Source organism: Aulonocara stuartgranti, assembly GCF_965226115.1.
Source record: "Aulonocara stuartgranti genome assembly, chromosome: 8".
NCBI lineage: Eukaryota > Metazoa > Chordata > Actinopteri > Cichliformes > Cichlidae > Aulonocara > Aulonocara stuartgranti.
Genome location: NC_138959.1, coordinates 14,023,791 through 14,036,054, shown reverse-complemented (window position 1 = coordinate 14,036,054; position 12,264 = coordinate 14,023,791). Strand labels below are relative to the sequence as shown.

Sequence of the window (12,264 nt, the reverse complement as noted above, 5' to 3'; positions counted from 1 at the left end):
GGAATAGTGACTTTGATGTATTTGAGGTCCAGGCTCTCCAGGCACCTCATGGTTATTGGTGTTAGAGCCACTGGCCTGTAGTCACTGAGCTGAACCTCTCACTCCAACTCCATTTCTCAGGATCAGATCAAATGTGCGTCTCTAACCTTGCTGCACAAGGAGATTAGAAGTGATCCAATCAGAAGTAAACTTGTCCCGCCTTTCTACGCAACTTAATTAGATCTTATCTGTCCAGAACACTTTCATCTTGTTTTTATTTGGTGACGAAAGTGTCAACACATTTTATCACAGGTTTGGTCCTGGTGCGTTAGGGTTAGGAGCAGGAAGCATGCTCACGGCAGTCCTTGTGCCATTTTTATGACGCGATTCAACTGCTCTCAGGATGAGGCACTGCTGCTGGTCAAGACAGTGGTGATGTTTTGCTTTGAAAGAAATAAGTGAAAATGCAGCAAATGTCCAGAAAGCCTGGAGAACCATTAGTTAAGACCACTTAGAACCCAAATATGAAGAAAAGAGGGGTGGGCTCCAGACTTTTTGCACAGGCTTTTATTCAGTCACAAACTCCAGTTAAGTGTGACGTTCGAGGCCAAATTCAAGATGTTAAAATTTTTATAAGATCCATTTATCCACATTTCTCTTCAGAGTTGTGAGTATTTATGCTGGCTGGCTGTTTCGCAGCTTTCAAACTGTTCTTCTTTGATTTCACAGACTACTGATCATCGTGATAACCCTACTGCTTCAGTATCCGATCTGCTTTTGATCTGAAAGCAGTGTTAGGAAGGAAATTACACAGCTCTGTGTCAATCACAAGTATCCCTCCAATTGTGCAGACTTCAAATGCTGCTTTACAGCTTGTGCCACAGCCAAGTGCTTCTTAAACCAAATGGAGTAAAAACCAAGGCATCTTATAAAAGAATAAGATGAGCTATTTAGCTATTTAAATGTAAATAACATATTGTGTAAAGCTGCCAAATGAGTTATTAATTAACTCTAACCCAGATGAGAGGCAGGGTACAAAGTGGACAGCCCACTAGTGAGGATACTAGAATGTGGAATTCACAGAAAAACTACAGTGTGACTGCATCTGCACCAGCATGTACACTTTATCACATCTGCTAGAGGATCAAACCTTCAACCCTGTAATTACAGAGCAACCTTCCATTCTGACCCATGGCTGCCACTCTCACCAACATAGGCCACAGAAAGCAGCATCTGAAGAGTAGGAATATTTGACAATTCCACTTCTGCTTGAAAAAAAATGACAGAGCAGCTGCTAAACTACAGTACTTAACTAAAAGATTCAATTCATTGTGAAAGAATGGAAGCTGTTAGCTTGAGTGAGCGGAAAAGCCTGATCCAATATAAAAAAAAAGACTGAATTAAAGACCACAGAAAACTCTGTGAGCCTTGCCTGTTTAGAATTTTGCCTGAAATGAACTCACAGCTTGAAGGACTTTCTTCTGGTCTGTCATAATGAAGCGGACAGACCGCGAACTCATAGCACAGATGACCCCAGGTTTTGTTAGGTTGTTTGATCAGGGAAGATGAAGTGTGGACAAATGAGATCTTTAAATAATCAATTTAAAAGGACATACATTTAGAGTCCATCCCCTCAGCAAAGTAAGAAGCTGCTTAGGTCATACAGAGAGCAAAATCTCAAAGCAGCCCAGCAAGCAAAAGATACCACATACCTGGGATCCTTTCACCTGTACTTACAAACATTTCACTTGCCTACTCAAAATCTAAAAACCTACGACTAGCACATCCTGGGTTTTTTGGGGTTTTTTTTAGTTGATATTCCAAGTTTTGGACTACTAGGATGACTGAACAGGAACGGTGATGCATTTCAGCATTTATAAAATACGTTTGGTCTCAACCATAGCTGTCCTGCAGGTCGTCCAGAATTTTCATGGCAATCACAGAGCAGAGAATTACGAGGAGCTTGTGGATAAGATGCTGAAAATGAATCTCCGAATGAGCGCATGGATGTCACTGAAGATGCTTTTTTTTCTTTTTCTTTTTTTATTATTAAAATTCTCATCTTGACTTTGTTTCCACCAAACCTGTGTGATGTCAGCAATGGGCACCAGGAAGGATTTCATCGAGATATGAAAGTGATAGAAAACCAATATCAGGGAAAATTTAATCCGACCATGACGGGCAACTACTGTTGGTACTTGCAAAGAGATACGGATGAGCCATTTGAGCACAAAAGCAAATGACTTGGGCATTTTTGAGAACAATGACCTCATTTTACTTTGAGCTAAATTGACACATCTCTGGTATTATATCTTCTAGGCTGTTTTTACAGTAAAATAATTAAATAAATAAATAGTTTGGTCAAAAATAGTCAAAATTAGAGACATTGTGGTGATATAAATTGATTAAGAAAAAATGAAAGTTACACTTTCATTTTCACATGCTGGACTGCTGTGTCTCCCAGCACAGATCCAAGAACACAGAAGATTCTAGGAGATGGGCAGTTGCTCTGAAGGAACTAGACAGGGCCATAGAAGGTCCATAACCCATGCACGGGGCTGGCATTGGTTCCTTTGTGCAAAGAGGAACAGGATGAGCACTTCTAGACAGTCTACTCTGGCAGGCTTCTTGTGTGAGGGTGGATTGAGGTCCTGATGTCCTCTAGTGGGCCATCTGCTCACTGCCTGGCACCATGTAGGCTGAATGGCATTTGCCGTAGAATACGAGAGTTGGCAGGTCCACCACTTCTACCCTGTGTTTTTCACAGCTGAGAGCAAGTTCACCCTAAGCACATGTGAAAGGTGTAAAAGGGTCTAGAGATAAAGTAGAAACATTTTGCTGCCTGTGACATTGTTCAGGGTGACTGGTCTGATGGTGGGTCAGTGACGTCTGGGTAGGCATATCCACGAAGGGACGCACAAACCTCTACAGGCTAAACAACAGCACCCGGACTACCATTAGGTATTGGGATGAAGTCATTGTCACTGTCAGACCCTACGATGGTGCAGTGGGTCCCGGGTTCCCCCTGGTGCACGATCCCCGACACTGTCAGGCATGCATCCAAGCATGTAAGGGGGCATACAAACTACGAGAACCATTTTAAATTGCTGCAACAAAATTTCAGCTAAATGGACGGCCCTGCCACATCACTGTTTTACTTTGACTTTTGCGGTATCTTTGAATTTAGCCCTGTGTAGGTCAACCATTTTCATTTAAAAGGAAAAGATGAGGCATCTTTTCATTGCTAACACATTATCCAGTACATATCAGTACAGACATCAATCATGATCATTTTTGCCCCTACTGAGATATGATGTGTTTTCAAAGTGTTCCTTTAATTCTTTGTCCATTATATTGATGTTCAAAAGAGTCAAAATGACAGTGATGTGTATGTCAAAAACCTGATGTGCAAACTCGACGTGCAAGTCAAATTGCACATTTGAAGTCAGTGTAAAAAACTAGGAAAAGAGCTGGTTTTTTTTAGACCAGGGTTTGTAGTTTTGCATGTATTTATGGAGCATACTCAGCCTAGAGCACATATCCATGCACTCCAAATAAGCAAGGAAGAAGTAAAGCAGGTGAGAAAAGCCTTAAACAGTGATTGAAACCCTGGGAGTGAATATGGACGAGCAAAGTCAGACAGAGCAAAGCAAAAGAGGAGAAAATACAGAGACAATTTATAGGACAACCTTCTCTGTCCTTCATGCCAACAGGGACTAATTCCTCAAGACAAATATCCACAGCGAACAGAAACATCTCTGCATCACCCAACACTAGCACACTCAAATGAATTTGAGACAGCACTCCTGGGCTCCCTAAATTTATTACTCGCTAAACTGATCAGAGATGTTTTTACAATCCAACACAACTGTGGGCAAAAGGCATACATCACGTAGCACAACAGCAACGACCTCAGCGGTTACACCGACTTTCATGTGAAGGATCTTTCCAGTCAACTTACTACTGTGCAGTTTCACCTTGGTACGTGTCTAGTACTTAGTATGATCACATTTCAATACAACCATCAGGAAAATAACAGCGGAATCATGTTTGTCAGTCATGTCATGATAGGATGAAAGTCCCTTTCTTTTTGCTGTGTTGTACAAAGAGAAAATGGATGAAATCCTGTCTCCCCCCCACCCTGGACCCCCACCAATTCGCATACCGCCGGAACAGGAGCACAGAGGATGCAGTCTCCATCGCAATGCACTCTGTCCTCTCACACCTGGACAACAACAACACCTACGCCAGAATGCTGTTTATAGACTTCAGTTCAGCATTCAATACAATCCACCCCTCACAACTCATCAGGAAACTGACAGACCTGGGTATCAGTTCCCTCATCTGCAAATGGTTACTGGACTTCCTGACCAACCGCCCCCAACATGTCCGGCTGGATAACCGCTGCTCATCTACCATCACAATGAACACCGGTGTACCACAAGGCTGTGTGATGAGCCCTTTCCTCTACTCCCTCTTCACCCACGACTGCAGACCTGCTGATGGTTCCAACACCATCATTAAGTTTGCAGATGACACCACGGTGATTGGCCTCATCAGTGACAACGATGAGGCCGCCAACAGGGAGGAGGTGGATCGTCTGGCTGAGTGGTGCGACAGAAACAACCTGCTGCTTAACACCGAGAAGACCAAGGAGCTCATCGTGGACTACAGGAGGAATGCTGACCCACATCCACCCATCCACATTAAGGGGACGGCTGTGGAGCGTGTGAGCAGCTTCAAGTTCCTGGGAGTCCACATCTCCGAGGATCTCACCTGGACGACCAACTGCTCCAAGCTGGTCAAGAAGGCTCACCAGCGCCTCTTCTTCTTGAGGACTCTGAGGAAGAACCACCTGTCCTCAGACATCCTGGTGAACTTCTATCGCTGCACCATCGAGAGCATCCTGACCAACTGTATAACAGTCTGGTACGGGAACTGCTCTGCCTCGGACCGGAAGGCGTTGCAGAGGGTCGTGAAAACTGCCCAGCGCATCGCCGGAGCACCACTTCCTGCCATAAAAGACATCTACAGGAAGCGGTGTCTGAAAAGGGCTGGGAAAATCATCAAAGACCCCAGTCACCCATCACATGGACTCTTCACCCTCCTGCCCTCTGGGAGGCGCCACAGGAGCCTCCGGACTAAGACCACCAGGTACCGGAACAGCTTCTTCCCCACAGCTGTCAGACTCCTGAACTCTGCCTCCTGACATCTGACCCACGTTAAACTCATGGACTGAACATACACACACCCACAATGGACAACTGTACCCTCAAACACAATAATAACATGGACTGAACCACCACTCACAACCACCAGCACTTTATATAGCCTCTGTAGAAACTATCTACACCCTCACTTATCTTAACTGCACTACTGTATAGCTCTGTGTAAATAATCATTCTGTACATTCGATAATCTTTAATCCTACAACTGTTTACAACTTGCATAGTTCCCATTTCTGTATAGCTGTATATCTCAGATTCTGTAAAGTTATTTATTTCATATTCTGTATAGTTTTTCATATTTATATCCTGTTCATATCCTGTACATAGCTTGTACTCACTACAGCCTGTACATACTTATAGTTATAGAATATTCACAACATACTTCATACCGTGTACATTATAACATACCATAATAGACCCATTTCTGTAATATACTCACATATCTATATTATTGCTAATATATATTGTAATATATCTATATCACTAAAGCACTTCTGGATGGATGCAAACTGCATTTCGTTGCCCTGTACCTGTGCATGTGCAATGACAATAAAGTTGAATTCTATTCTATTCTATTCTAAAGGTATTCATATTTGTTATCATAAGAGGACCTGCAGCTGCAGGCTGTGTACAAAGAACTAACCTGTACAGAGCAAAACTTTAAGCCTTTTCATCTGCACATATTTTCAGTTTAGTTTTAAAAACTCAATATGCCAACTTGCATCCAATTAACACGTCTCGGAGAGCATTTTAAGCAAAAACTGTCTTTGTCAGACCTTGCCAGATCATTAAATTTGCATGACATTTCTACGACTAAATAGGAAATCACAAAGAGTAGTGACGCTGTTTAATAAAGAGGACTCTTTTTTTCTTAAATCACTTCTTGTTAATTGCTTTGTGACCCTTTGTGTTTATTTTGTGACAGCTCAGACAGTCACAAGAAGCACTACTGTAAATATCTTACAAATGACAGACATATACCCTCGATAGTACTGTGCAAATGTCTTGACTCACTTTTCAGTTCTTTATATTTTAATAGGAAAATGGGCAACAGGTGCAGTGATATATCGAAACATCTGTTAACAAACAATGGGAATGCCGTAAGTCAAAAACAGAGTTCCTGTAATATATAATGGGTTTGAAATGGAAGATTTCTTCTTTAACACAGCCTGAACTTTGGTTTCGATGGTATTGGATGGTGGATTAAAACCTAAAAGTACAGCAAAATATAAATAAATAAATGTGGATTAACGGCACAAGCAGGAACTGCAGTTTTCCAGCTCAGCTGTATTGGCGTAGTACTTAAGGATAGTATATCACTCAGTGAAGTTGACTGAGTTTTTTTCAGATGTTCATTTATTCCATTCTAACGTTTAACATTTAATTATCAGAATGAAACGCTCATTTTTGCCATTTCAAATTTCAATGACTTTCAATGTAAAAACATCCACTTTTACAGTAGTGCATGTCTGGGCGTTTTAATTATGCACACTTCCTATTCACAGAGTTATTTGCAATCACTGTTCTTGATGTGAGACTGTCTTTAAACTACTTAAAACCAGCTAATGATAAAGAGCCCATCTACAGCTCGGTCAACAGGGAAATCTAACAGTTGGCGTGTGATTATATGCAAAAGTAATTGGCCATTACAAACCAAAAACAGCTTCCAAATCCAATCACGGAAAACTAATACGATTTTCCCTCCGCCACAGACACCCGCCACTTTAAGCCTGTTTCCTCCTTTAACCTTTTTTCTCTCCGAGATGAATATTGACTGCTTACAGAAGCCATTCTGGGAAAGCTTATTGTCTGCCACCTTAATGCCGGACTGCAGACTTCAAAGAAGACTCATCTAGATTAAGTTCAGACACTCACCCACGCAATCTCCAGTCTGCCACTCCAGGCACTGGCCATAGGGAAAAGAGATGACGTATGCAGTGGAGTCGACGCAGCGCTGCACGCTGCCGCACCACATACACTCCATGGCCTGGCTGGTGCAGTTGGCACAGTTGGTGTGCAGCGAGCAAGGTTTCTTACAGGATGGACGGGTGCTCTGGTTGGGATTGCCTGGACAAAGAAACAACAAAACAAAAGACATGAAAAAACCTTTTCAAGCAGATGCAATATTTAGGAAGTGTACTTGTGTGTTCGGTCATCTCACCAGTAGCCTTTTCACAGATGAGCCCGTGGGCAGTAGCAGTGCATGGATTGGCCCTCAGTCCTGACACCTGTGGCTCCTCCAAGTAGGCACAAAAACCAGAGTCACTGGGTTCACCGGGCAGCCAACGCAGACTGCTGTTGGTGAAGGGAGACATATCCTCCCAACCCCAGTATGACACATTGATCTTCCTCAGACCCACCCAGGGAGACAGCCGCTGTGGAAAAACAGCAAAAGTCTAAACAAATAAAGCTATTCAAATGTAAGATAAAATTTCATAAAAGTGCCTCGTTTTTTTACTCCATCCTGCTATTAACAAAAAAAAGGGAAAAAAGCCTGCCTTCTGCATTTACACCTAGGAACCAAAGATGCTATTAAAAGTCTGCTGAGAATAATTTCACAGATATGATTACTTATTTGCCTTCAGGATTCAACTTTTAATGTAATGGGAAAATGATGTGGAAAGGCATGTCAAGGTTCTGTTTGGAACAAACAGCCGCGTTTCAACCCAGCAGACTGACAGGAAATGACATTCTCATGAATACAGCAGGCATGACCAAACTAAAATCATCAGTAGATGCCACAATTTTCTGTCACTGCAAGGAGAATACGTAGCCGCGAGGGATGAGAAGAAGCCAGTATGCCCAAAACCGCATTTCCATTAAAGAAGCAGAAGCTCTAATTGTAATGTTGCTGTGAATATTTGGATTTCTCTCAGTGAACAAGTTTCTGCACCATATCATAGGGTTAAACAAAACAGAGCAGAGCAATAAATATATAAACTTAGAGCAACATCAGGAAAATTACTCAGATAAAAAGAAAAACTAAATGCAGACCAGACTACGCAGTCAAGGTCTTAGATACTGTAAGTGCACATGATTCTTCCATCAGACAGAATCACAGAGGCCCTTTTAGCCCTGCGTAAGGCAGGCAGAAGTGATGAGTGATTATCGCAGTCTGATTCATCAGCTGCGGTATCTCAGAAACAAAACTATGTGCAAACCACACAGTCTGAGACAAGATGTTGGAATAGTGGAAAACTATTTCCCCATAATTGGTTGAAAGGCAAGAAAGCTAGAAGAATGCCTGCAATCAGATAAAAATAGAGCTGCAGAAAACTGATCGGGGCTCAGAATCAATAAGTCAGAGTTAGAGAAAGGCTCCCCCAGCAGCTAAAATGCACTTTTATTTTCACTCAATTAAACACCAAGGTGGAAACTGCAATTCTAGCAAAAGAAAATATTTCAAAATGAATGTGAGATACTGTACTACATGTATATTGTCAAACAATAAAGCAAGGATAAAACACAATATCCCCTGCTTTATGACTGATTTAAGTGTACCTTGTCTTGTTGCTGGAGCTTCTTGAGCTCCTCGAGCACAAAGTCCACTTGTTTGGAGGTGGTCAGTGAGGCGATGTTGCCATTGAGGTTCTTGCAGTAATGCTGAGCGTTGTCGTAGCTCTCGCGGCTGGAGTTGATCCTCAAACAGGCATCACCCACCTGGTTCCAACCCTCACTGCACTGCTGAGCTGGACGATCAAAAGAGCATGTCAAGAAGTGAATGACCTCGGGCCAAGAAAACCTTGCTCTCCTTTAACTTTAACAGGAAAAACTACTTTGACATTATTTGTATTGTGTCGTAAGCTAAAAATGACATAATTAACTATGGAATAATATTAGTTAAGTACTGCTCAACGGGGAGAACCATAATCCAAGAAAAATGAAAACAGAGAACTTAGAAGGCATAACAAACCACAGGGGGCTAAAGAATTAGGGTTTAACACGTGTGTGTGTGTGTGTGTGTGTGTGTGTGTGTGTGTGTGTGTGTGTGTGGATGTCACTGATTTTGTTTGAGCGTAATTTGCACCCATTTGCTCTGTGTGCATTTTGTTTGTGCAATCAGCGGCTCCCTTTCAGGAATCAGAAATCCACACCCACATGCACACACACAGAGATATTATTTTCAGCTCCCACTGCACTCCCCTTAGGCGACAGGGCTTGGTGAACTGAAAATTATGGATAAAGTGACAGCACTATCTCTTCAGATTCAGCCAGCGTCAACATCAACAACACGATGGGTGGGTGCGGGGGGGTAGATGGTGAGAGGTAAGCTAAATACACTGCCAGACCTCATAAACAACATTGGGATGACATCTTGAAAATACGTCTCTGCAAATCCCTGATACTGGGTTTAACCGTACAAGCAGCGGCAGAAGAAGTAAACTTGGTAGGGAGTCATTAACATCTGCAAAAATTTAATTAATGAAATAGGCTTCCCTTCAGGTCTGAATGTCAGCGCTCGTAATTGACGCACTAAATACAACCACCAATGTGGCCGTTTCATGTTACAAGGGCTGTTGAGTATTCACACTGATCAGCATCTCTGCATTAGGTTTAAGTTTTAAAACATATCTGCATTTATCTTGCATCTCCCACAGTCTCCCACATGCTTGCCTGGAAATTACCAAAAATCCTCTGCCATGCATGTGTGAGAACCAAATCCGAAGCTTCCGTTTAATAAGGTGGCGTGTTTGTGTGCACGGAAAGCTTACCGGGCAAAGCGTGGCACTGCGAGTGATTCTGATCCCACTGACAGTTGAGATTCAATGAGCAGCTCTTGCAGTTGGCAAGCTTGCTGCACACCTGCTCGTTCCGCACAGGACACTCAGTGAAGTTCTTCACATTCTGCAGCGGCAGAGAAAAGAATCATGAGAGAAAGTGTCATTTTATGATAGAGCCCCATGGACCGCCGTGTTAAAATGTCTAAATTAACAGCATTAAATAGAATCTTTACAGTCTGGTATGAAAGACGCTTTTGTTCTCTATAAATAGTTCCCCACTTTATTATATACTTCTTTTATACAGATTTATATAGATAATAGGAAGGTGTCTTACTGGCGTTTGCTCTGTTGGTGCTTTTTCACCATTAATATTGAAATTTAAAAAATAAGACAGCTTGGTTTGTTGTTCACACAATCCAAGATGTCCATCCTTCAGTTTAAATCAGTTAAATGTATTTAGTTAATTAGTCAGGGCAGTGCCTGTGCACTGCACACACATTTTATGGATATAGTCTGCCAACTAAACCTGCTATGCTTACTTCTGGTTCAAAATATTTTAAATACTGCTACTAATGAATCCTCAAAAATGCAGATTTTAGAGACCAACGGGTGACGTCATGGTGGCCGTGTCCATCTTTTATATACAGTCCATGTGCAAAGGCTTTTTCTACCTTAAGCAATGAGGTGATGTTTCCATGTAGTCCTGAATAGCACAAAATTATCATACCAATGTCCTCGACTCACAAAACCTGTATTAAAAAGCGCATGTGTCCTTGTGTGCACGTTTGGCAGCTTCAGGGAGCTGAACACAAGATCAGCAGTGCACTGCTGCCCCCTGTTGGAACACTTACAGAGGTACAGTTGCTGAAGGCTGAGATGCATTTCTTATCATCGCACCACTGGCACCCCTTGGTGTTTGCTGTACAGCTGGCACAGTCTGAGAACCTGTAGCACCACTCGTCCATTGTAACTACAAAGAGATGAGAGGGAGAGCAACAAGAGTGCATGAATCAGTCTGTAAATACGGGTAAAATACAATTTCTAGAAAGAAGGCAGTTTTAACAACAACAAATAAAGTAGTGACGAGAAAGTGAAAAGAGGCTGGAGAAGTTCTGTGGTCTTTCTCACCAGCTTTAGGTGGACAAAATGGAGCAAGAGTCAGGCTGCTATTAGCCATTCTGACTTCCCAGGGGAGACAACGGCCTCTGCTCCAGATGCAACGGACCCCTGGCCCAGCCTTCACGCAACCCTCCTCTGCCAAGAAGGCTTGGCAGCTCGGAGGTCGGTAAACAAGCACATCATTGAGCAGTACACTGGAGAAGCCCCCAAACACGTACATGGACCTGAGCAAGACGAAAGAAAACAGTGTAGAAAAAGAAAAAGGAAAAAAAAGGTGTAAACTACAGCCAACAAATTAAGATAAACTGGACTTTTGTTTTTTAATTATGGAGTATTTTTTCTATTTCGCCATGCTCAAATTGATAAACATAATTATCTAATCTTTCTCTTTTTTTAAGCAAGTCATTTTATTACATTGTTATTGCTGTGATATTGAACAGTTCTTTATTATTTACACTGTTTTTCAAATTTATGGTAAAAAATTAAGCTTTTAATGCTCACAAAGAGACCCAGTCATCCACTCTAAAGATAAATTAGTGCCGAGACCACAGTGGAATATATTAAATTAAACTACTGGGAAAAACTGGGCATTTTCTATGAAACAAAACATGATTACACCACAGGGACAGCTACCAAACCTGATTTCACAATCGATCTGGGTGATCTACACAGAAATTCTAATAGAAACACTCACCCATTACTAACCACAGCAGAGTGACCGAAGCGGTTGACATCCCTGTGCAGGTCTGGCTTGGGCAGAAGCGTCCACTCGTCACAGGCTGAGGAAAACAAGGTGTAGGTGACTATTTCGGATTCGCTGTGTGATTATCAGTTAACATAGCGGATGGATCTGATTGTACTTCTGATTTTATGTGAAACAGAGAGATACATTTAAAAATAAATAAATAAAGGACTATTTAACAATAACAGGATTCTTACCGATGTCGTAGGCGAGGAAGTCAGCAGAGAAGCATTTGGCCCCGTTGCTCAGGGATGTGTCGTTGTGCGTGTTGCCTCCAAAAACGAGCAGAGTGCCGCTGAGGAGCACAGCTGAGTGCAAGTACCGTGGAAAGCCGCTTTCTCTCAGAATGAACCTGGAGCATGTGCATGACAGGCGTGTCAAGGACAACTGTGCCAAGGAGATATGCAACTCCCACGGTGTCACATATAGTCTGGAATGCATAATGAAACAACAAGAGCAGCGCAACTGTGTCGAT

The 12,264-nt window shown here is 42.3% G+C and overlaps 1 protein-coding gene across 1 annotated transcript in view; it reads right to left on the bottom strand.

The window, feature by feature from the left end:
• The window catches only part of atrnl1b (attractin-like 1b), a 72,026-nt gene that overhangs the window by 49,825 nt on the left and 9,937 nt on the right, over window positions 1-12,264 (bottom strand). The window contains exons 10-17 of the mRNA XM_082544188.1: window positions 11,987-12,141; window positions 11,742-11,826; window positions 11,057-11,271; window positions 10,780-10,898; window positions 9,920-10,052; window positions 8,709-8,896; window positions 7,369-7,582; window positions 7,083-7,274 (exon numbers count right to left, since the gene is read on the bottom strand). Of these exons, the coding sequence (XP_082400314.1) occupies window positions 7,083-7,274; window positions 7,369-7,582; window positions 8,709-8,896; window positions 9,920-10,052; window positions 10,780-10,898; window positions 11,057-11,271; window positions 11,742-11,826; window positions 11,987-12,141 (1,301 nt within the window). The remainder of the gene's footprint in view (window positions 1-7,082; window positions 7,275-7,368; window positions 7,583-8,708; window positions 8,897-9,919; window positions 10,053-10,779; window positions 10,899-11,056; window positions 11,272-11,741; window positions 11,827-11,986; window positions 12,142-12,264) is intronic.